The sequence below is a fragment of the Carya illinoinensis genome, chromosome 3 (genome assembly GCF_018687715.1).
Source record: "Carya illinoinensis cultivar Pawnee chromosome 3, C.illinoinensisPawnee_v1, whole genome shotgun sequence".
Classification (NCBI taxonomy): Eukaryota; Viridiplantae; Streptophyta; class Magnoliopsida; order Fagales; family Juglandaceae; genus Carya; species Carya illinoinensis.
The window spans coordinates 53,238,724-53,265,424 of NC_056754.1; the positions used below are offsets into that span (position 1 = coordinate 53,238,724).

At 35.8% G+C, this 26,701-nt stretch overlaps 2 protein-coding genes across 2 annotated transcripts; one reads left to right on the forward strand and one right to left on the reverse strand.

Annotated features, from left to right (window-relative positions):
* The first annotated feature begins 7,898 nt into the window (after positions 1-7,898).
* Positions 7,899-8,306, forward strand: LOC122304958 (protein FAR1-RELATED SEQUENCE 5-like). The gene has a single exon (XM_043117221.1). It carries the CDS (start codon positions 7,899-7,901, stop codon positions 8,304-8,306), a length of 408 nt encoding a protein of 135 aa, XP_042973155.1.
* Positions 8,307-9,344: 1,038 nt separating this feature from the next.
* Positions 9,345-11,554, reverse strand: LOC122304959 (pentatricopeptide repeat-containing protein At3g04760, chloroplastic-like). The gene is made up of 2 exons (XM_043117222.1): positions 11,393-11,554; positions 9,345-9,824 (listed from the first exon to the last, which is right to left on the reverse strand). The coding sequence occupies exons 1-2, from the start codon at positions 11,552-11,554 to the stop codon at positions 9,345-9,347; spliced, it is 642 nt and encodes a 213-aa protein (XP_042973156.1).
* Positions 11,555-26,701: the final 15,147 nt, after the last annotated feature.

Sequence of the window (26,701 nt, forward strand, 5' to 3'; positions counted from 1 at the left end):
ATATGAAATTATATTATATAATATTTGAGTTTAACTTTATGAATTTTTCAAGTATTAATCGAAATATAAAACAACAATATACTATGCAACTCAAACATTTAAATCATGTATAAACGAGTTTATAATAATTAGAATAAATAAGTTAGCTAGCTACGTACAATTAGAATCATGTTCATTTAAAAAGCTTTAAAAGTATTAATGCAGTTTATGAATCTAACCTCAAAAGTTCTATATATTTTCTTAACCCAAACATCCCTATTTACAAAGAAGACAAATATATATAAATACGTTATAATGTCATGGCAATTACATTATTTTGTGCATTAATGTAGCAATTCCAATAGAAAGTAGTATGCATTTCTATTCAAATTCCAGATAAAATGAAGAGTTTGTCCTTTAATTTTAATTTTCTACGATTCTAAGTAAACGCAAGAATTAAAAAGCTAGGAGAAAATATATCCCCTAAAACATTAATTTTGGTAATGTCTCCCCCAAACTATTAAGAAATTGAAACCTACCCCTTTTGTAAACAATTCCAACAACACATTTTTCACAAAAAAAGTACAAAAAAAAAAAAAAAAATCGCATATAATCACAAAAATCTCACAAATCCAACTAAAAAAAAAAAAAACGCAATTCAAACCAAACAAACAAACCAAACCAAGTAGTATTTGCGCAGATCTTCATATATAGTTAAGATTTTTTTAATATCTATATGGGGTTATTCCTCTGGTATTCTTATTTCATACACTTCAATGAGGCTTAATTAATAAAGAAAAAGAGGCGTTGTCCTCGTTTAAAAATATATATGTATACATTAGGCCGGGCAGATGGGTGAAATCTGAGTGGGCCAGTCCAACTCGGCACCTGGGCCCAGCATTTTAAACAGGCTTTAATTTACCTGTCCACCCATTATATGTAGGTAGATGCCTCCATCCATCCTAGGCGGGGCTGGACGGGTGGGCTAAATGCAAGGGCCCACCCTACAAGCCTAACACACTCCCAACCAAGTTCTTTCTTCTTGCAAATCCATCAACCATGATCTCAAGATAGGCGATTAAAAAAAAAAAATAATAATCAAGTGGCAGTTATTAGTTATATATTATTGGAAACTTTACCAACATAATATAGAGTAATGTTATAGGTTATGCAAATATCGTGTACTTATTTTAAAAAAGAGTGAAATTTATTATTAAAAAATTAATTTTTTCATATGAATAAATGATATTTGTAGTCATAAAATAAGTAAGTGCCGTGTATGTACTTCTTTTTTAAAAAGTGTGTAAATATATAACCTACATAAAAAAATTAAATTTTAATTTCTGAACCCAATTATTTTTCAAAAGGAGTGCAGCACTTACACAAACCATGATTGTATCTAACATATTTTTTCATATAAGTTTTACATTTATTCATTTAATTTTTTCAAAACAAATGTACAATATTTACTTATTTTAAGATTGTAAATATCATTTATCCGTGATGTATACCGTAAATATAATTATATAAAAGTTAGTTTATAGTTATCCAATGTGGCAACCAATCCTCGAGATGGGGAAGTACAAAAAAGTTAGGAGAGAGACACGTTGGAAGCAACGTTTAAAGTCAGGAATGCCGTACCATTAAAGTTGAAGAAAAACATGTTAAAAGCATTGTTTCAATTTTTTTAAAGTACTCGTCAAAAATTAACCACAATCTTTTTTATTAAAGTAATAACCACAGCTCTAAATTTTAAAAAATTGTCGGTTGCTAATATATATATAGATATTTATATAAGAGTTTCCATCCTTTCATAAAGTTTTGGATCAATCAAAACACATTTTCAACTATCAATTTACGATTCAAGATGCAAGATAGAAGAAAGGGCCAACCTTCCAGTTGCAAATCTGAGAAATTTAGAAGAATGGACGAAGTTGTGGCAACTAAAGATTTCAAATGCTTGCAAAACTTTCCTGTGGAGAGCTTGCTTAAAAGGTCTTCCCACCAATTTTAATCTCTATAAGAAAAAGGTGCTTGAGAATCCAAACTGCCCTATATGTATACAAGAGATAGAGACAGTGGAACATACTCTTTGGCCGTGTACTTGAGCTCAAGATGTATGGTGTCAAGGTTCCCAAAAGATTCAGAAATTAGCATTCAAGGAATTATTGGAGGTTATGTTTAGTCCATTATGTATACCAAAAGAAGTAATGGAAGAACTGGCTATAACTTCATTGTTGATTCGGAAAAGAAGGAATGAATTAATTTTTAGGGATGAATTTATTCATCCAAGTTTGCTGATGCAGCAATCCAAACAACTCATGCAAGATATAAAGCAGATAGGCAATATCAATAACAAATCAGAGGGCAGATCAGTAGAGGAACAATAAATATGGACAGCTCCACCTCAAGGCTATCGTAAAGTAAATTGGGATGCAACTGTGGATAAAAACAATGGTAAGGTTGGCATTAGAGCAATAGGAAGGGATTGGGAAGGAACAGTTTTGGCTATAGTACTGAGATTGAACAAAGATCTATATCCAGACCCTTTGTTTAGCTGAAGCAATGGCAGCCCAACATGCAATTGTTTTCTGCCAATACTTGGGGTTTAAGCACATTATTTTAGAAGGTGGCTCGTCTTTACAAGTAGTGAAAGCAATGCAGCAAAAAGAAGAACAGGGGAAAGAAACAGATGATTTTAGCATCGCTAAGTTATTACTAGCCACTTTCAAATATTAGAAATTTGGACCTCCCAAATTCACCTCCCCTAGGATTTACTCTTTGCAGGAATAATAAGAAAAATTGAGAAATAATAACAACACAAGAAATTTAAATAGAAACTCCAAAATAGGAGAAGAATCACCAGACTCAGAGAAGAAAATTCACTATGTGAAAAATTGTTACAATCACACAATTTTTCTCCTTACCCCAAACACACCTACAAAGCTACTCTACTAGTAAAATTTTAACTTTACACCTCTTCCCCTTTTACAAAGGCTAATAGAGGAATTTAACTAAAGTTAAAAGTTACTAGATAAGTTTTCAACTAGTCCACTTAAACTAAGAGGCTAAGCCCCTTATTTATAATTCATGGCCTATGCATATTTCTTTAATCTCACCGATGTGGGACTAAAAATAATCATAAATATTTTATTCTACAAATTTTACAATGATTATAATTATACCTAAAAGAAATGAAAAAAAAAAACATAAAATATAAAATTATTGAACACATAATAAATCATATGTTTAAAACTCATTATATTAAAATCATAATCGGACATATGTTGTTTCACTCTTTATATGGCCAATTAGACAAATAGAATACTATCATTATTAATTGTTTAATAAAATTACATAGATATAACAGTGAATATGATAAATTAGAAACCAATTATGAACTAATTAATGCATAAATTGGAACCTAAAAATAATAGTTACATTTTGTAAAATTATTAGAATATTATTAGTCCTATGATTTATTTCTATGAATAACTATAAAAAATAATATGATGCTAATTGTTATTTTTTTCAAATAATATTATATATGAAAAATGGTATTATTTATTTTAAATCTAAGAAGAAATATAAAAGATATCCTGAGTTATCAATTTGTTCCATAAAAGTCCAATAGCCTAAAATCTTCAATTTAGATTATTTGTAAATTATTAGTATTTCATTCTTATTATTATATTCTAATTGATATTAGTATAACAAAAAATGATCTACTTATATTTTTAATGTAAAAGATAAAAACGTAATTGTATAAATAAAAATTTTGTGTGTAGTAATTTTTGCATTTTTTTTTGTGTACTCCATTGATGTGATTGGTTGTGTAGTAAAAAATTGATATAACCAATCACATCAGTAGAGTGCACAAAAAAATATGCAAAAGTGACTGTATATAGTATTACTCTTGTGTAAATGAGGAAAAAGTATGATAAGTGTAAACTCAAACAAAGATTACTATTCATAAGGCTATAACATAAAAAATGTACGTGTATATATATATATATATATATATATATATATATATATATACGTCGACCCGGCTCGGAAAAGACTTGTCCTGATCTGACCTGAAATAGGTTTGTTCGGAATGGAAGTGTTCCATGATTCTTCCATTACCCGATTACCCAACTCGAAATGTTTCCAGTTGGGTTCGATTATTCCCTTTTTAGAGCGATCATGTGCATATTATCTATATTGAATTGACCAAACAATAAAATTAATTTACCTAATATCACTAATATTTCCCAATATGGTGGCATTATGGGAGAAAAATAATACAAAAATTCACATCAAAACCAACAAAATCAGAGACCAACAGCAATTGGGCAGAGTTAATATGAACACCCACTAAACCAGAGACCAACAGAAATTGGGCATAGCAAATATAAACCAAGAGAATGAGAGATTCGAGGGAGCTGAGAGCCAATCGAGAGAATGAGAGAGGCTAGTGCTTGAGAGTCGAAACAAAGAGAGTGATAGTCCACGAAGGCTGGGCGAGAGTCGGGGACTGAGATGAAGCTTGAAGTCGTGACGGTCCACGGAGGCTGAGAGCTGGCCCGCTGAGAGATGCCGAGATGGAGAGTGGAGACGGGGACTAAGAGAGAGCGAAGAAATGAACTGGCAATTAGTAAATGGTAGAATGAATGATCGAAATAAGAAAAGAGAGATTTGTGAAGAAAAATTCTTATACGGCTTTTAGCATACGGTAAAGGGTAATTGCCCGACCCGACTCGATACTAAACGGGTAAATAATGGAAGCACCTGCTTCCGTTTTGACTCGTTCTGGGTCGGGTACAGTTTTGCGAGTTAGGTCGGTATTTACAGGTCGGGCTAGTAGCCGGTTTAAATGTGCAGCTCCGGTTACGTGCACACCCCATTCAACAACATTGTTAAAACTTTGAAGAATGATATTGGGTAACTCGGCAAAACCTGTCCTCATTAGCAAGTAGAGTTTTTAACTTGTGTTGTTAATTAATGTACTGAAGATAGAATGTTAATGTTCCTAAGGCAACCACTGGGGACAACCCGGTATGATTGAAGAGAAATGCAATATATACTTACTTTTGTGTATTTTCTGCTCACTCAATTAATATAATTGACTGCATTATTTTGTTTTTAATATAAAATAACTATCCATATCAGTAAAGTGTGTAAGAAATATATAGAATTTTTAATGATTGAAATGGGAAAGCATTCAACTTTTGTTTGTTTTAATTTGCTTGGTATGAGATGTTAATTAACTTGCGAGCTATTTTCATCCAGAAGACATCATGATCTCTGGCATAGGGCCAGATTAATTAGTACCATATGAAATAAACTGGATATAGTTCAACATGTCTTTTCTTGAAATGGACGAACGTAGTTTGTCAACAGTAGAAAGAATTGATACTGCTACCAAGAATAAAGAAGACAAAGAAGAAATCGAGCCAAATATAGATTGATCGACAGCTTGATGCCGCTGCTACCACCAAGAATAAAGAAGAAAGGAATTATATATCTTCCCAGTAATATTTTAGAGATCCACTGCTCTTTATTGCAAATACTGTCTGTTTATTCGACCAATCCCATTGATTGAGCTCATGACTCATGTACCAACCCTAAATATATTTAGAATGGTTTTATAAGAAAGAGAAATGTTTTAATTATGAATAGATTCTGTAAAAATAAATTTATAAATTAACATACATTAATTTGATACTTTAAATTGTAAGTTACCTTTATTATAAAGTAGAACAAATGTATTATACAAAGACATACCAATTGTAACTATATTTTTGAGTAATGTTAGGTCATTATTCAGGTAAAAAAAAAGAGAAAATGGTAGCTGCATTGCGTCAAAGAGTGGGCAAGCTGGACAGTTTTGAGAACTCAACGTTACATATATGCGAAGAGATCTTGTACGTAAACCAATAATGCTTTCTGGGTTTTTTTTTTTTTTTGGTCTTTTCTTTTCTTTTCCCCAATCTAATACACATTGCTGTCTCTCACCATAACAAGATGAAGACACAAACACGTGAAAAAAAAACATTAATTATGGAAAACAGATTCACTATAAAATCCAACACCAAGGAACGCCTTGATATGTACAGCACAGTCTCAAAATAGAGGAAAGGATATGTGTTCAGATTTACCATTTCAAAGGTGAGATTCTACATCTTTTATCAATCAATCAATCCCTACTGATATAAAATCTTGGTTGTATTTATAGCATTTGGGTCCATGTGTTTTCATATGCTCAGCAGGGTGCCTAATAATTGAGGGCCCAATCCAAATTCTTACATAAAAACCCGCCTCTAGCCTAGTTAGGTTACAAAAGAAGAGCCCGCTAAGCTTTAAGATCACAACACTCACTCACTCATGCCCATCTACTAGTAAAAAAGTGGGCCTTTTAAGCCTATCCAAACCAGATTATCGTGTTATAAAACTATCATGTTCTAGCCACTGTAGGAGGATACCTCCACCCATCCTAGGCGGGTGCTGCGGGGGCCCGCCCTACAAGCCTAACACACTCCCAACCAGGTTCTTTCTTCTTGCAAATCCATCAACCATGATCTCAAGATAGGTGGTAAAAAAAAATCAAGTGGCAGTTATGAGTTTGTTATAGAAAAATGTTAGAGGTAACCGCCTGAGGGAATCATGGGGAAACCGGAGCCATGTGGCATAAATGAAGCGACACCATTTTTATTTTTTCTCAAAATGGTTCATTTCTAAGCACAGAGAATTGGTCTTCCCATTTATCCAAAGACAACAACGAGCTCCTTTGTCTTCCCCATGCATAGAAAAGTCAAGAGAGTGCCTGGCAGCCGACTTTGGTGTAAATATATGTTTTATACCCACCAATCACAAGATGACACGCAATAATTTCTTTAAAAGTAAAATACAACTTAGATGTAGGAGATCTTTTACATTTCAATTAATGTTTTTCTCGAAACTTACACTTTTCTTATGTTCTCTCTCAAACTTTTACTTTTTTTTTTCTCTCTCCACCTTTTATCTTTCTTTACACCCGTCTCACCCACCCCCACCCTCCCCCACCTCTCCCAAATATCTCTATCTCCCACCCACCCCCACCCTCCCCCACCTCTCCCAAATATCTCTATCTCCCTTCTTCGGATAAATTGAAGTTACTGGACCATTTCTCAGACTTTATCCTCTCACACTCGTTGTCGCTCTCCTTAGACATATTCCTTACATGTTGTTGTTCTCTTTAGATCAAACTGAGGTATTTTTAATGTGTTGAAATTTTTTATGTGTTTCAATATTTTATTTATTTGTTTTTTTTTTTTTGCTTTAAGCTTTCTTTTTCTACTTTGATAAGTACTGCAAAATAATATGTTTAGTTTGTAGCATTAACCTGTCTCACAAAACAGTTTGTCAAGTTAAAAAAAAAAAAGTTTGTTTTTTTTTATCATTAATCTTTCTTTTAAAAAAAAAAAGACAAAAAAAAAAAGTCTTAGTAACTTAATAATATGTAGCATAGCATTGTGACAAAAAAATTTGTTTTTATATATTTGAAAATGATTTTTTTGGATTGTTATTGAAGCCATATCCACTAACATGAAGAAAAATAATTTTTTTTTTCTTACAAATTACCGATCTGCAACATAACGGTAAAGATCGGTAAGCTTTTGAGAACATGATCCCAAACCAGAAACTTTTGAGATTACTTGCATGATTAAATAAAATATGTTTAAGTTGAAAAAGTGCATTATGATAATAATGTTTAGATTACTTTTTAAGGTATAGAACCACCAAAATTTTTCCTTATTTGTTTCCTCTATAATAATGATTGGAACTAAAAAGTATGTTCCCTATAGTGCAACCAGTATGTTAACTATTGTGTATGAGATTTTTGTTCTCTAAATGACATATTTTTCATAATATTAGGTGGAGTAAAAATTTGAAAGATGAGTATTTCTAGGGATAATGTTGAGATATTTGATTCTGCAAATTCTAGTGCCGATGAAGTTGAAATAATTGAAGATTTGGATGTTGAGGTTGAAAAAGATAAGAGCTTGCCCAATGAACCAAATACCGGGTCATCTTCATATGTGGAGCCGTATGTGGGGCTACAATTTGACGATATAGAATATGCACATACTTTCTATAAAGCCTTCTCTAGACGAACTGGTTTTAGCATTCGAACAAACCATACCCGATTGGCAAAGGAAGACAGATCACTAATTGGGGTAGAATATGTTTGTTCAAGGGAAGGGTTCCGTCGTCAGAATTTGAAATCGAAAAATAGAGTAAGACCCGAGACTGCAAAAACAAAGATTGGGTGTAAAACAAGAACTTCAATTAATGAATGTTGATGACAGGAACATTGAGGAGGTACAACCGGTCAATAGGCATGTACTCTCAAATTTCACCTTACAAAATCTTCCACATATTATGCCTAAAGGAAGGCCCAAATCGTTACGCTAAAAGAATCCAAAGAAAAATGGTCCAACCAAGAAGCGACGATGTAGTATCTGTAAACAAGAGGGCCATGTTAGAACCAATTGTACATCAAATAGGTATTTAAAATGTGACAATTATGTTTCTAATTAATTACTTAAATCCAGTTTTTTACTTTATTAAGGAATCTAATTTTTTATTTTTTTTTAATTTTTTTTGTAGGCATATGGGGGAACGAAACTCAACTATATTTCACATAGATTCACAACCGGGCTCTATTTCAATTTCGTTTGACATGTTTGAATACCACTCCACTTGGTATAGTTGTATTTCTCATTTTTTATTTATTCTTCTTTTAATATGAACTTCTTTTTTTGTTTGTACGAATATGCTAGAAAGTTATTCAACTGCTTTTGACATGTCTCAAGATCCGACCATGTCACAGGATCAAGACTTTGGTACTTCGTAGAATTTTCACGCATCACAAAATCATTAATTCATTCATGTCCAAGCTTTGGATGAAATGCTTTTGTTGGAATTGCTTCGTGGATTATGACACATTTTGAGAAACCATTTTGATATATTTTGAAATCTTTGACATATTTTGGATTGTTGTCAATGACAACTTTTGAGAAGCCATTGCATTTATTAATGTTAATGCTACTACTTTAAGTTCAACCAAAGTATTCACATGCCATTTTAAAATGAAAGTAATTGTTACTTTATCATTGTGAAAGTATTCACAGGCTCGTATCTCTATTTATGCTTGGTTATTTATTTTATTAACAAGTTCTACTACTTTAATTGTTACCAAAGTATTGCATGCCTTTTTAAAGTGAAAGTAATTATTACTTTATTATTGTGAAAGTATTCACATGCTCGTGTCTCTATTTATATTATTTTGAAAGTATTCACATGCTCATATTTCTATTTACACTTTGTTATTTATTTAATTAACAGTTTCTACTATCAAGACCATTTGAAATCATCCTATCAAGAAACTCGATTGCGAGATCAAACTTCCCAAGTCTACACGAGTGATAAATGAAAATCTCAAAGGTTAATGGATTTGGAAGACAATTCCTTTCTTGCATTTCTTCAAGTAGTTGACAAGTTTCATCTGTTTTGTCACTCCTACATAAACTACTAAGTAGGTAGTTGTAAGTGTTGACAATTGGATCACAACCCATTTGCCTCATCTCATCAAGTATTCCCTTGGCTCCTTCGAAATCACGTCTCTGACACTTCTCCTTAATCAAAATGTTGTAATAACCGGTTTTCCTCTCAATAATTTCCATCACAAACTTGGCCATTTCAAAGGAACCCAAACTGTTGAGCATTTCAATTAGCGAGTGAACCCCGGAGGTTCGACATGACCTGCCGACTTCATTCAGCACCTCTACAACTCTTCTTACAGAACACATAATGGAATCCTTGTTTGAAATGAAAACGGATAAGAATCCAAACAAAGAAACGCAAGACAGACACTCTTTCCCAACTCAAAACCAGAAAAATCTCATTAACGAAAGAAATAGATAAACTCAGATTCATTGAATCCAACTTGAACTCCTTTCAAATTGCATTCGGTCTAATCCCATTAATACCCATTTTTCCAGATTTTACATTTTCATTCGAAGTCATTGTTTCTATCGCAGATGAAACTAAAAACCAACGAAAGCACCTATTACAATAATTTCAAGAGAAGCCAACGAAAGGGAGAGAAATAGTCTGTGAAGGACAAAAGAGAGAGAGTGCAAGTGTGAAATGACAGTGTGAAATAAAGTGTAAAAAGAAGACTTCTGCAGAATTGAGAGCAATCCTCTCATATGGGATCATGATACTTTATATGAGACTCTTACGTGTCTCTTATTTATTGGCTGGTGTAATTTTAAGTTTTACACCAGTTCCGACTTGTACGTAAACCAGTAATGCTTTATGGGTTCTTTTTTTTTTGGTCTTTTCTTTTCTTTTCCCCAATCTAATACACATTGCTGTCTCTCACCATAACAAGACGAAGACGCAAACACGTGAAAAAAAACATTAATTATGGAAAAACAGATTCACTATAAAATCCAACACTAGGGAACGCCTTGATATGTACATCACAACCTCAGAATAGAGGAAAGGATATGTGTTCAGATTTACCATTTCAAAGGTGAGATTCTACATCCTTTATCAATCAATCCATCCCTATTGATATAAAATCTTGGGTATATTTATAGCATTTGGGTCCATGTGTTTTCAAATGCTTAGCAAGGCGCCTAATAATTGAGGGCCCAATCCAAATTCTTACATAAAGCCCAGTTAGGTTACAAAAGAAGAGCCCGCTAAGCTTTAAGATCACACTCACTCACTCATGCCCATCTACTAGTAGAAAAGTAGGCCTTTCAAGCCTATCCAAACCAGATTAGCGTGTTATAAAATTGTCATGTTCTAGCCACTGTAGGCGGATGCCTCCACCCATCCTAGACGGAGGTTACGGGGGCCCGCCCTATAAGCCTAAGGTTGGGTTTGGATGTTGGGTTGAGTTGAGTTGAGTTGAGCTGAACTGAATAAAATATTATTAGAATATTAGTTTTAAATATTATGAGTGTGTTGGGATTTGAAAAAGTTAAAGTTTTTTATTATATTTTATATAGAAATTTGAAAAAGTGTATGAAGATTTGAAAAATGTGTAATGATAAGATGAAGTGAGTTGATGAGGGTTTGGGATCTAAACAGGGCCTAACACACTCCCAACCAGGCTCTTTCTTCTTGCAAATCCATCAACCATGATCTAAAGATAGGTGGTAAAAAAAAATCAAGTGGCAGTTATGAGTTTTTTATAGAGAAATGTTAGAGGTAACCGCCTGAGGGAATCATGGGGAAACCGAAGCCATGTGGCATAAATGAAACGACACTGTTTTTATTTTTTCTCAAAATGGTTCGTTTCTAAGCACAGAGAATTGGTCTTCCCATTTATCCAAAGACAACAACGAGCTCCTTCGTCTTCCCCACGCACAGAAAAGTCAAATGCCCTTTTCCCTTCATCTTCTCCAAGCACAGATAAGCCAAATCTCCTTTCCCCTTTGTCTTCGCCATGCACATGCTGAAGTCTTCCCCCACTCTCCCTTTGAAGCTGAAATCTTCCATTCCCACGAAGCCAAATCCCATGAAGCCCCATCTTCCCCTTCGATGTGAGTTTGGTTGTGACTCGATGCCTTTTGCCTTTCTGGGAAAAATTAAGGTTTGTTTATTCTTGTGTATTGTGGTGTTCCTTAAAGGATCAAGAAAAAAATTCACTAGAGTAAAAGAGACAGGCTTGGAAAATGGAACCCCATGTCACCCAAGATTCCCTATCTAAACTAACATATTAGTCTTTCTGGTTTAGAAAATTCTTATAGAATGTCTTGAGCACTTGATTCATCGTGAAGTTCTCTTTCTTTTTAAGGGTACCAAATGAAAATGAAAACACTTGCAAACTTTGTTTGGAGGAGTGCAGAAAATTGTTGTCTAGAAAATTAATAGTTGAAGTAACACCTGCCTCATAGTGCTTCCCTTCCATCCAAACATACACTCGACTTACACTATAACGCATATTCATCAGCAACAGAACGTGCCGTCTCCCTTTCAAGTGGAGGATGTTTTAGGTTTCTCATAACTACTTGAGCATGAAATATTGGGCAAATGGAAGCAAGGATTAAGGGCAAAACACCAAAAATGGAAGCAAGATCTAAGACCTGCTTTTTCTCCGCAAGTGTACCGAAAGGGAAATTGCAGATTTGTAGGTGTAGGAATTTTCTTTTGTCCATTTTCTATTTTTTATAATATATAGGCTGATGTGGCATAATGCCACTAAGCCGATTACCCCGCGGTGGAAAACTGCGGTTGCATGTAAAAGTGCTGTTTTAAAAAATTGTCAGTTGCCAATATATATATAAGAGTTTCCATCCTTTCATAAAGTTTTGGATCAATCAAAACACATTTTCAACTATCTATTTACGGTTTAAGATGCATGCAAGGTAGAAGAAAGGGTCAACCTTCCAGTTGCAAATCTGAGAAATTTAGAAGAATGGACAAAGCTGTGGCAACTAAAGATTTCAAATGCTTGCGAAACCTTCCTGTGGAGAGCTTGCTTAAAAGCTCTTCCCACCAATTTTAATCTCTATAAGAAAAAGGTGCTTGAGAATCCAAACTGCCTTATATGTATACAGGAGATAGAGACAGTAGAACATACTCTTTGGCCGTGTACTTGAGCTAAAGATGTATGGTGCCAAGGTTCCCAAAAGATTTAGAAATTTAGGATTCAGAATTTAGCATTCAAGGAATTATTGGAGGCTATGTTAATTAGTCCATTATGTATACCAAAGGAAGTAATGGAAGAACTAGCTATAATTTCATTGTTGATTCGGAAAAGAAGGAATGAATTAATTTTTAGAGATGAATTTACTCATCCAAGCTTGCTGATGCGGCAATCCAAACAACTCATGCAAGATATAAAGCAGATGGGCAATATCAATAACAGATCGGAGGGCAGATCAGTAGAGGAACAAGAAATATGGACAGCTCCACCACAAGGCTATTGTAAAGTAAATTAGGATGTAGCTGTGGATAAAACCAATGGTAAGGATGGCTGTTAGAGCAATTGTAAGGGATTGGGAAGGAACAGTTTCGGCTATAGTATTGAGATTGAACAAAGATCTATATCCAGACGCTTTGTTTAGCTGAAGCAATGGCAGCCCAACATGCAATTGTTTTCTGTCAATACTTGGGGTTTAAGCACATTATTTTAGAAGGTGACTCGTCTTTACAAGTAGCGAAAGCAATGCAGCAAAAAGAAGAACAGGGGAAAGAAACAGGGATGATTTTAGCATCGCTAAGTTATTACTAGCCACTTTCAAAAGCTGGTCTATCAAGCATATTGGGAGAGTTGTGAATAAAGCAGCACACGCTCTAGCATACTAGCTAGGAATATCTGATTTCATGGTTGATGTAAAGGATATTCCTCATTGCAATTTCTCTCTTGTCTAGTCAATCATGAATAAATTAAAGTATGCTTTTCCTTCAAAAAAAAAAAAATGGTTACGGTTTAAATAAATGCCGTTTCTTATTTATTCAGAGCAAAAGAAATAAAAAAGATTGAACCACGTGTTTTAAAAACTTTCTGAGTATCGATAATTTTCAAAACTTTGTGATCAGAAGATATTTGAGGACGGACGGGCTATCATGGGGGCTATTGATCCTGGGAGTAACAAGAAGCTTTGGCTATTAAATTTAACAGTCCTCTTGTAATTCTCTCTATTTAGGAAGGGAACCCCCCCCCCCGGGGGGCCAAAAAAAAACTCCCTCTCTCTCTAAAAAAAACTATCTTCTAATACTTTTGGAAAATGATTCTTTCAATAGTTCTTGTCCCAACTACTTAAGATTCTCAAGGGTAGAAATAGTGGCACATGAAATGTATCTTACAATATTTATATATAACTTATTTATTGTTGCCTAAAATATTTATATGGGCAACAATAACTCTTGTAGGACCAATTTCATGCGTCATTATTGTTTTAAAAGAGTAGTGCTACCTACTGGGTCATTTAAAACTTATCATTTAAAACTTCCCGTTCATATGACACCCTTTACGTGGTATCATCACTTAGATGCTATTTGGATAATGAATTGAAATGAGATGAGTTGAGATAATAGTTAAAAGTTAAACAAAATATTATTTTTTAATGTTATTATTATTTTGAGATTTAAAAAAGTTGAATTGTTTATTATATTTTGTGTGAGAATTTATGAAATTTATAATGATAAGATAAGATGAAACACTTCGACTATTCAAACGGGGCCTTAGTATCACGTGGTTTATTAAAAAAAAAGAAAAAATATATTAAAACAAAAAAAGTGCTAAAAAAATACAAAAAGAGGACCGATTACTAAAATCTAGTTTCTATCTATCCTTTTTGTGTTGTGTTTTTAATTTTTTTGATAAATCACGTGACACTACTGCTCGTTAAAAGGATGATCATCTGACTAGTAAATTTCAGATGGCCAAGTAAATTATTCATTTTAAAATGCATATACCAAGTAAGTAATGTACATGAATGGAAAAGGAAGAAACATGATATATAGTTTCACTTAGAAGTCATGTATCTTCATCAACCTGACTCATCCCCCCAATTAGAGAATCTTTAATTATTCGAGACTTTGAGCACATAAAAGAAAGCCGGCCAGATTTCATTGCACATGACCGGAAAAGAATCCTATTGACGGTGAATATTTTTATATGGGTAGTTACACAGTTATAAGTTGATGTAAAATAACATTCATTCAAAAAGTTAATATAAAATGACACTCATAATTATAAAAAAGTTGATAAATAATTGTGACACCCCGTTTTTACGTGTATTTTCACTGAAGGGTTGTTTTTAATTTAATTAATATATTAGTTTATTCATTTTAAATTAATGTGTTTTAAATTGGTTTTTAATTTATTTGATGTTGTGTTTGTTTTATTTAGTCGTTTTACGGTTTTTAAAATCGTTTTCGGCGGATCAGTTTTGGTTTCCGGAGTGAGGATTGGACCTCATTTCTTTTCCCTCATCTTTTCTTTTTCTTTTCTCTTTTTCCTTTTTCTTTTTCCTTTTCCTTCTTTTTCTTTCTTTTTTTTTTTTTTTTTTTTTTCTTCTTCTTTCTTCTTCCTCCTCTCCCGCGTACGCTCATCAGCCCATTTTCTCTCATTTCGTCGCCGCCCCTTTGACCGGCCGGTTCTCCGCCGTCCGGCCACCGTTTGATGCACCGTCACCACCATTCTCTTCCCCTTCCACCATAGATCATCCCCACCAATTTTCAGAGCCATCGGACCAGCCGTTTGCTTTCGAGAGCCGCCGGAAGTCGCTGCACCTGCTCTGTTTTCATCCCTGTCGCCGGAATCTTCTTCAGCCCAGACCGCTGCCGTCCGGCCACCGTTTGGCTCGCCGCCGGTCTTGTTCGAACCCCCTCCCTCCGGCGCACCTTCCCACCAAATATCTCCCCCATCCGGCCAGCCGTTAGCCACCTAGAGCCATTTCTTTCCCCACGGTTTTTGGCTCGATCCGCCGCCGTCGCTCCACCTCCGGCCACCATTTCTTCACCACTTCATCACCGACTCCTTGCCGTCCTAACCCACCTATTTCCGGCCTCCAACGACCACCGGAACAGCTCCTACGAGCTTGCTTTCCGATTTGAGTTTTCCGGCCTATTTCCGGCGTTTTCGCCGCCACCCACGGCCAACCACCACTTCCAATAGCTTCACAATCATCCCTAGACCATTCCCTATCAATCCTAAGCTCTAGTTTGTCCCCGTTCAAAAAAGGGGTAATTTATTACCCACGGACACAGTGTAAAATACACTGTTACGTTGCTTTTCTTCCGCCGTTTGCAACGCCGCAAGCTTTCTAAAAATACCATATAGCGCTGTAAGTATTTTCCAAACCCTATTTTCAGATTTTAATATATATTGCTCATTCAATTATTTACTGTTGTTGATTGTTGGTTCCGGACTGAGTCCGAGGAGTTTCGGGGGTCGGATGGATGGAGGACGGAGTTGTCTGTTTAATTGTTTTATGTTGTTTGATTATGTTGTTATGCATTGTTGTGGCATTTCATGGTGCATGCACGTGTGTTTGTGGATTTACGTGAAAAGCCTGTGTATTGGCGTGAGTGGTATTGCGGGTGCGTGTGTATCACGAGCCCAAGCCGGGATGGGTTATTATCTCGGTGGAGCTCCTCTGGTCACTCGGGAGCGGAATAAACTGAGTGATGTCCCCTGAGTTGTCGAGAGAGATGACGGGAGCGGGACTAGGGGGTGCTTGGCTACGAACGCGCCGGGCGCGGAACCGGGCATCGCCCTACTCACCGACTCCGTGGCCCTTCGCTGGCGAGGGCTAGAGGATGCTTGGCTACGCACGCGCGGGAGGCGCGGAACTGGGCATCGCTCGTTAGGTGTCACATGCGTGGTGGTACTCTACGGTGTGACACTGGAGCCAGGGTGTGCGGATGACCCCTAGGGGAGGTCATGGTACATACGGTTAAAATTGGATAATGGTTTATGAGGCCAAATGGGACTTTTGGCGTGAGCCAGATGGACTTCTGGCGAGATATTGGGCCGGATGGACTTCTGGCGAGATATTGGGCCAAATGGACTTTTGGCGGCCAAATGTGACCTTTGGCGTGTTTTTCAGAAATGATATGCTTTTGGGCCAAATGGGTTTTTGGCGTGTGTGGAAAACTTAGGTTTTATGGGCTTTGTGCATTGGGCATGTTTCATGCATCTTGTTTGAGTTTTATGTGTTTTTATCTGGTAGTGTTTGGGTTTTACTTACCTGCGGTACCATTCGTGGTTCCGTAGCTTTTGGTGCAGGTGATGAGGATGAGGAGGAGGAGGCTGAGCCCGAGGATGCGGCTCCGCCGGGTTGCTGATGATATGTTTTATATTTGTTTAAAACTGTATTTGTGGTTTTTGTAATATTTTATTTAGGTATGTTTTAAACAGCCTGTATTATGTTAAGAAAAAAATTCTGGTACTTAGTTATATGACTTTCGTTATCCGCTGCGTTTTTCTTGTGCACACTTGTTGCCTTTGCACACACTTGGCACCCGTCGATGGGATGGTGACCCGGGTTGTCACCATCCGGACGTCTCGATTTTCCCGTGTTCGGGCGTGGGGAATTGGGGGCGTCACAGGTGGTATCAGAGCGGTTTGGCTCTGGGTAAAACCACATGTCCCGTAGGTGGTACCAGAATGTTTTTTTTAAGTTTGTGTTTTAAAATTTATGTTAAGTAAAGTTGTTATTTGATTTGTTTTATTTGTTTGAACTTGTTTGCTTGTTTTTATTTATTTGGTTATGTTTTTGCATGCTGGTTTCTTTTGTTTCTTGCTGTGTGATGTTGGTTTTGATTTTTGGTTTTATGATGGTTTTATTTGTTTTTTTCCTTAACTTGATTTGATTTTATTTGAATTGCAAGTATGTTGTTTATTTGTTTTGTTTATTTTGTTTTAAGTTGTTTTGTTTTGTTTTGTCCGGAGTTAAAGTGGGATTGAGGATTGTGCTATGGCAGGAGGACGGTACTATTGAGAATGTCGTTGAAAAAAAAAAAAAAAAAAAAAAAAAATTCCTTAGTGAAGTAGGGTTGAATTTTATAAAGGTGGGGTACTTTTATAATATTGTGGCTAGAAGGAAACGACATGGATTAGGCAATTTCTTGGGAGTAGGAATGTAAGTTGCAACTAAGGAGGGGAGTTAGCTTTAAGTCGCTTAAGATGGTTGAGGTCTTAGGTTTTGTAGAATTTATGTAATGAAGTTATAAAATAGGAGAGTGTAGGTTCAACGAACTTTAAGGATTGGTTTAAAATAATTTTATCTAAGGTTTGAGGCCTTATAGATTTTAGGAAATAAGATTTTGGTAATTAAGGTTTTAGGTTCGACAAGCTTTGGGGGAAATAATTAAATTTCAAGTTTTAAATTTCGCTGATTCGGATGAACATTTTGGTGGCAATTGGGGTTTTAAAATTTACAAGTTTTAAGGTGAATGTTTTGGATTAAAGCTATCAATCTCGAGGATTTCAGAAAATGACTTATTATCCGTTAATGTATTAGATTTTAAAAGTTTTGGGAGCCGATTGTCCTATTATGGGGTGTAAGCTCATTGATCTTAGAAATTTTAGAAATTATTCTTATTTGATTTAAGGTTTTAGAATTACAGAGTTGAAGGACCAATTTATAATAAGAGTTGAGTTCTTAATTTTACAGACTTGGGGTGTTAGCTTGATCCACTCTGGAGAGTGATTAGTTTGCAACCATTAAAATGGGGTTGATCAGAGTTTAGTTAATAATATGAAACTTTTCTGGGGTACATTTATTTGAGAATGGAAGGTAATGATATAGCTCATATACTTTTTTGAGGATTGTAGATATTGACTTAGTTCAGAAAATGACTATTGTTAACTCGAGGTTGTGGTAATCGATTTTAGGAAATGATTTTTGTCGGTTCGGAAGATATGGACCCATTGAGGTTTTGGAAGCAATAGCTTAATTGTTGGTATTGAATTCGATTGAAGTTGAGACCTTATGTTCTAGAGACTTTTGGGAACGGATTATTAGCAGGTTTAAGGTCATTTTTTGTACAAAGTTTTAAGCGTTAACTATTTGCTTATATTAAGGGTATAAGTTAAGCAGATATAGGAATGATTCATGTTGATTTGCGGATATAAGTCCAGATGATAGAAATAGTAGTAATGGATTACTTGTACGTTGGAATGACTATTGGTTTCGGCTAAGGACGTATGAGATTGACACATGATAGTGGTAAATCGATTGGAGCGTTCAGTCGAAGCGTGTTACTCAATGGAATGTGGGTTGACAATAATTGTTATAGCTTGAGGTTATAGTGACAAGTTTTAGGATCGATTCATACCGAGTTGAGGATAATAGATGATGCAGGTTTTGGGAAATGAAATTTTGTTTATTTTGAGGATAAGGTACGGATGTTGGAAATGGAAGTGATGGATCACTTATACGTTAGAATGATTATTGATCTTAGCTAAGGGTACATGAGATCCATTTATAGTGGTGGTGAGAGTGTATGGATTTCGGAGAGTACAAATCCTAGTCTCTTTTTGGCTTGAGAGAAGTGGCTTTGGTGAGTACTGAAATGGATTAGATGTGATAGTATTAAATTCAATAGATTTTAACTTCGAGTTCTTAGTGAGTTGATCGGAGTGTACAGTTGAAGTGGGTTACCAATTGGAGTGATAGTTGGCATTTATTGTGGAGACTATCTTAGAGAATTAATTGTGACTTGAGGTCACACAGGAATTTAAATTTTGAGGCTATACTTTCTTTTGGAGTTTGAGTGTCCAATTGGGAGAATTATATACATTTTATTTAACTAGAAGAGAGATTGTTGAGTCGCCATGTGTAGTGGTTAATAAAATCTTGAAAGTGGAAGTTTGGGAATCAACGGTGATTAGCCTAAACAGGTACGTCAGGTAATAAGCAATAGAAGTCAAGAGAGTAGTGCCATAGTTTTGATGGATTGGAGGTTTGAATAGCATGGCCTATCTTGAGATTTAATTTTGTATGCAATTGAAGGAAATAGTCGTGCTAATATTAGGGTTATGAGAATAGAAGTAGGTAAGTGAGTTTATAAGAAGGGTTTATTAAGGTTATCGTGAATTTAATCGTGGTTCGTAGTGAATTTAGCTATCTCTAAATTAGACGATATTCAGAATTTAGATGATGATCTTGAAAGTGTAAGTTGTTAGGTAGGAGTTATAGGTGCTTTATTAGTTGGTCGGGACGGATTCGAGCCCTATGTTCTTTATCTTAGATGAGATTGGCGTATTTTGAGATAATGATACTTGTTTTTAATTTGGAAGGTTGCAATTGATTGATATCGTCTTCTTTATTGATGATCATGGGTGTCGTTGCGGAATTTTGATTTAGTTAAGGTAGCTAGAGATAATTGAGGAAATAGGAGTGATAGTTCATGATTAGGTGTGCTGATTTTGAGTAATTAGTGATGACTTAAAATTTCGAGAATGTGCTTGTAATTAGAGAGTAATATTTTGTTTGGGCAAATTATGTTTATAGATGGTTTATGTTGGAAGTGACTATTAGGTTACCAAGATATAATATACAATGAAAGTTTTGATGATATAGCATGAAGGTTGATTGAGGTTAATACAATTCATTCTAAGAAGTAATAATTTTTAGAATTTTCTTGGGTGTGGTTTTGAAGTTCTTGACGATATGGTGATTTCGGTTTACGTGGCCGCTTTAAGAGTTCTAGACGTGATGCATTTCTTGGAGATTAGTGCGAATATGATGGAGTTGCTTATAGGAGTATTTTTGGGAAGTGCATTCTTCATACTTGTGTGGAAATGGTTGATGGTATGATTTTCTCAAGTATAATCGGAGTTGTTTATGGTATCTTCTTGGCGCTGATATTGATCTCACAAATTTCGAGGGCGAAATTTATTTTAAGGGGGGGAGGATGTGACACCCCGTTTTTACGTGTATTTTCACTGAAGGGTTGTTTTTAATTTAATTAATATATTAGTTTATTCATTTTAAATTAATGTGTTTTAAATTGGTTTTTAATTTATTTGATGTTGTGTTTGTTTTATTTAGTCGTTTTACGGTTTTTAAAATCGTTTTCGGCGGATCAGTTTTGGTTTCCGGAGTGAGGATTGGACCTCATTTCTTTTCCCTCATCTTTTCTTTTTCTTTTCTCTTTTTCCTTTTTCTTTTTCCTTTTCCTTCTTTTTCTTTCTTTTTCTTTTTTTTTTTTTTTTTTTTTTTTTTCTTCTTCTTTCTTCTTCCTCCTCTCCCGCGTACGCTCATCAGCCCATTTTCTCTCATTTCGTCGCCGCCCCTTTGACCGGCCGGTTCTCCGCCGTCCGGCCACCGTTTGATGCACCGTCACCACCATTCTCTTCCCCTTCCACCATAGATCATCCCCACCAATTTTCAGAGCCATCGGACCAGCCGTTTGCTTTCGAGAGCCGCCGGAAGTCGCTGCACCTGCTCTGTTTTCATCCCTGTCGCCGGAATCTTCTTCAGCCCAGACCGCTGCCGTCCGGCCACCGTTTGGCTCGCCGCCGGTCTTGTTCGAACCCCCTCCCTCCGGCGCACCTTCCCACCAAATATCTCCCCCATCCGGCCAGCCGTTAGCCACCTAGAGCCATTTCTTTCCCCACGGTTTTTGGCTCGATCCGCCGCCGTCGCTCCACCTCCGGCCACCATTTCTTCACCACTTCATCACCGACTCCTTGCCGTCCTAACCCACCTATTTCCGGCCTCCAACGACCACCGGAACAGCTCCTACGAGCTTGCTTTCCGATTTGAGTTTTCCGGCCTATTTCCGGCGTTTTCGCCGCCACCCACGGCCAACCACCACTTCCAATAGCTTCACAATCATCCCTAGACCATTCCCTATCAATCCTAAGCTCTAGTTTGTCCCCGTTCAAAAAAGGGGTAATTTATTACCCACGGACACAGTGTAAAATACACTGTTACGTTGCTTTTCTTCCGCCGTTTGCAACGCCGCAAGCTTTCTAAAAATACCATATAGCGCTGTAAGTATTTTCCAAACCCTATTTTCAGATTTTAATATATATTGCTCATTCAATTATTTACTGTTGTTGATTGTTGGTTCCGGACTGAGTCCGAGGAGTTTCGGGGGTCGGATGGATGGAGGACGGAGTTGTCTGTTTAATTGTTTTATGTTGTTTGATTATGTTGTTATGCATTGTTGTGGCATTTCATGGTGCATGCACGTGTGTTTGTGGATTTACGTGAAAAGCCTGTGTATTGGCGTGAGTGGTATTGCGGGTGCGTGTGTATCACGAGCCCAAGCCGGGATGGGTTATTATCTCGGTGGAGCTCCTCTGGTCACTCGGGAGCGGAATAAACTGAGTGATGTCCCCTGAGTTGTCGAGAGAGATGACGGGAGCGGGACTAGGGGGTGCTTGGCTACGAACGCGCCGGGCGCGGAACCGGGCATCGCCCTACTCACCGACTCCGTGGCCCTTCGCTGGCGAGGGCTAGAGGATGCTTGGCTACGCACGCGCGGGAGGCGCGGAACTGGGCATCGCTCGTTAGGTGTCACATGCGTGGTGGTACTCTACGGTGTGACACTGGAGCCAGGGTGTGCGGATGACCCCTAGGGGAGGTCATGGTACATACGGTTAAAATTGGATAATGGTTTATGAGGCCAAATGGGACTTTTGGCGTGAGCCAGATGGACTTCTGGCGAGATATTGGGCCGGATGGACTTCTGGCGAGATATTGGGCCAAATGGACTTTTGGCGGCCAAATGTGACCTTTGGCGTGTTTTTCAGAAATGATATGCTTTTGGGCCAAATGGGTTTTTGGCGTGTGTGGAAAACTTAGGTTTTATGGGCTTTGTGCATTGGGCATGTTTCATGCATCTTGTTTGAGTTTTATGTATTTTTATCTGGTAGTGTTTGGGTTTTACTTACCTGCGGTACCATTCGTGGTTCCGTAGCTTTTGGTGCAGGTGATGAGGATGAGGAGGAGGAGGCTGAGCCCGAGGATGCGGCTCCGCCGGGTTGCTGATGATATGTTTTATATTTGTTTAAAACTGTATTTGTGGTTTTTGTAATATTTTATTTAGGTATGTTTTAAACAGCCTGTATTATGTTAAGAAAAAAATTCTGGTACTTAGTTATATGACTTTCGTTATCCGCTGCGTTTTTCTTGTGCACACTTGTTGCCTTTGCACACACTTGGCACCCGTCGATGGGATGGTGACCCGGGTTGTCACCATCCGGACGTCTCGATTTTCCCGTGTTCGGGCGTGGGGAATTGGGGGCGTCACAATAATGATCTTTCAACTTTAATTTCTTTCCTCAACAATATTCTTAAAAAAAAAAAAAGATAAAAAATAGTTTTGATAATCGATTGAAACTTGAAAAAGTTAATTAATAAAACAAAAGTTTAAAAAGTAGAAATAAAAAGCTCCATTACATGCAAGAGATGAAATAAATATTCGAAGGATTAATACAAATTAAGGGATTGTAAGTCAAATGATCAAGAGAATGTAAACTATATATGCGCGGGTTATAGGCTAGTTTTGTGTGTATAATTACAAAACTAATTTTGAGAGCTTGATCATGGAAGAATCTATATATAGCAGCCCCAACCCCCAAAAAACTACAAAAGAAACTTTGAAAAACTCAAAAATTAAAAAGGCAACTTCCGAAGAAAAGAAAAAGAAAGCGAACTACAAATTGTTTGGCTGGCGTAGGTACTTCATGTGAGGACTATCAAGCCGATCAAAGGCGGAATTAAGCAATGAGACGGCAGACAGCCCTTGGAGATTAGGTGATAAAGATGAAAGTAGAGGTATATTTGCCTGCAGAAAGAGTAATCCAAATTCAATAAAGCAAAGAAGTAAAACCACGCAATGTGCGCCAACATGGGTGATGTAATTGATTTACTAATTTATAAGAAAGAATGCTCCCATGGTGGATTAGGTCGGAGAGACAAGAGAATCGAGGATATAAGAAATAATAATGCCCGCCTAAAGTGATCTGCGGTAGATTTTGGAGATCTTCATCTACGTAACTTAAAGAGACCAAACCCTCCTTCAATCATGCATGACACCGCGCTCTTCGTGGAGTAGGTCATGTCGCACCAACCCAGAGTTTGATTTTCGAATATAATTAACTTGTTCAGCCACTTGGTTAGGGGTGTAACCGGTCCGGTTTGGTCCGGTTTTAGATAAAATTTAAGACCGAACCGATATGCACCGGTTTTATATTTTTCAAAACCAATTACGCACCGGTTACACTCCTAAACCGGTACTCCGATTTTATCAATTTTCGGTCCGGTTCGGTCCGGTTTTACCAGTTTTAATATAGTATATTATAGTATATAATATTATAGTGATAATATATTGTAGCATATTATAATTGTATTATAGGCTATAATGATATATTATAAAATATAATATAATGATATATTATAGTATATTATAATATATAGTGATATAGTATTAGTATAACTATTAATATGCACTATATAATATTAATATAACTATTAATACAATAAACAAAATGATATGAGATTTTAAAATTTAATATTATATTAGTTAGTAATCTATCACATAATACAAAACTAATTTATAAATAGTTATATATTATATATAAATATTATATACAATATAAAAAATTAAAATATATATAAACCGGTCTGGTTCGGTCCGGTCCGGTTTTAGAAAAAGAAAAATTGAAACCGGACCGATTTTGATCGATTTAAAAAAAAATAAAATCGATACCGTACCAAACTAAACTCGGGATCGGATCGATCCCACCGATTTGATCCGATCTGATCCAGTTTATCGGTTTTTTTTTTACGCCCCTACACTTGGTATTCTCCGCAAATTATGTCAAGCAATTTCTGACCCAGCCCAAGCTTCGATCTCACGGAATCCGCAAATTTGTCGTGAGTCACGCCTCGTACTGAAGAAAATGACAGCCAACGACATGTAAACCAATAATCACTACCAAATCATATATCAAAACGTTATCAAACATCACGCGGATTCTCGAAATACACCTACGACTATAGTTTATAGCGGACCTTTTTTCATCTACTTTCGTTAAAATATAGTAAATCCGGTGCTATGGAGTGACATACATCTCATATCATGTACAATATTATATCATCGATGACATCTGTTTAGATAGTGAAAGTACTTTTTATCTTATCTCATCTCATCTTATAATTATAATTTTCTTAAATTCTCGTACAAAATATAATAAATAATTTAACTTTTTAAAATCGTAAAATAATAATAATAATAATAATAATAATAATAAATACTATTATAATAATATTTTATTTAAATTTTAACTTTCATCTCGACTCACTATTCAAACCTCACATAAATTAATTATCCAGACCACAAGATATTTGACGTACTTCAGAATTACATTAGAGTTAACGCACATTAATTAATCCCGTTCCCATGAACAAAAAATAAAAAATGACCCAAAAAAGAGAGGAAGTAAAACTAAAACCAACTAGCAAAGATGCCGAGGTCATTTGGACCAATTGGCATATCCTTGATTTCTCAGAACTAACGATCGACTCGTCCTCTCCCATGTAATTAAAAAATTAAAAAAAAAAAATCCCAACTAGCAAGGATATATAGTTAGTTAATTCTCAACAACTCGATATAATATATAATTTTTCTCCCGATTTTTCACATTTACTTGCTACGGATGACAATTTTCTGTGGATGTTCAAGATTATGGATTAGCAAGATTATATATAAAGAAGGACAAAGATCATTAAATTAGATGAGAGTACTCGATCTGAGAAGATTTTTTTTAATATTACAAATGGAGCATACGTCAAGTTGCTGATGAGAGTATAAAGAAACAACAAACAATTAAGAGATGATGTCATTTCATGTTTATAATATGATGTACTCCTTTTTTTTGTTTTTTAATAATATCATGTACTCGTACGTACTTTACAAATTACCATTCGATCAATTATTTCTTATGACGTACCAAACTTTAATTTCAATAAAATTTCATTTAATTATAAGAAAATTATTTATTTGTGAACAATTATTTTAAGCGAAATGTCTATTTCTAGTTAAAATGAATCTGTTTTCGTTACAAATAGTTCTTTTCATTGCAAAAAATTGATCACAAATATCCATTTTTGTTGTAGTGTAATTAATTAGGCTGTATTGCATAGACGTACATCATGTAATTCAACTTCTTGGGATCCTCTAATTAAAAAGTTTTTAACGAAATTGTAAGATTTAGAAGTGAAAAGAAATAAGCCTACGAAGTGATCAGTATCATAGTAATTATTGAGTATTTATGTGTGCATTTATAAATTTTGTAAATCTCACATTGTAGATCATGTGGCTATATATCTCTCTTACTCGATCTATGTCCAAGATCATGAGAGACATAAAACCCTATAAAACCGAGAAAAAGTATTAAAAAATCAAACAATATCCACCTAATTTTATTGACCTTTCATGAAAGATTTTTAATATTTGGTTTCTATAATAATACTCTAGCTAGCTGCAAGCGCATATTCTAGGTTGCATAATTAAAGGGAGATATATATATATATATATTTATATATATATAAAAGGAGGAATGCTAGATGCAGTTGGTAAATGCAAGCGGGATACAAATAGTTGTACGGAATGAATAAAAAAAAGTTATAAAAATAATTTTTTTTTTTCATGTGGATCTCATATTAATTCATTTTTTTCAAAATGACTACACGCTGCTTAGACAACCACGATTATAAATATCATTTCTCATATAAAAGATGCTAGGAGTTCTGAAATGGTACATATTAAAAGATCATTATTAGTGCTTAAGAAAACTTATCTTGAAAGAAAATTATAATAAAGTTTATAAAAGCGTAGGGACCGATGATCTGGGTGGTGACTGACTAGGATTATATTTTGAAGTCTCTTGTCGGTCAAGTGGTGGCATGCATGTGGAGCCTATTATTAAGGCATAACATGCCGGCTCGATATGCGGGGCCTAGCTGCACATAACTTGCACAATAAAAGCATTGAGCCAAGTTAGTTAGCACTACAGCACAAACGCTAATTATAGTCACACCCACGACGAACGCTGGCTGCGCCTTGCATGCATGCGGTCGCTTCAACGGCAACCAAACGAAGCCCCGCCGACGAGGTTCACAACTGCATGGCTCGTCGGCTACACTCAGTACTACTGAAGAACCAGCAGGCACTTCGCTGCATCCCATTGTTCTCGTTA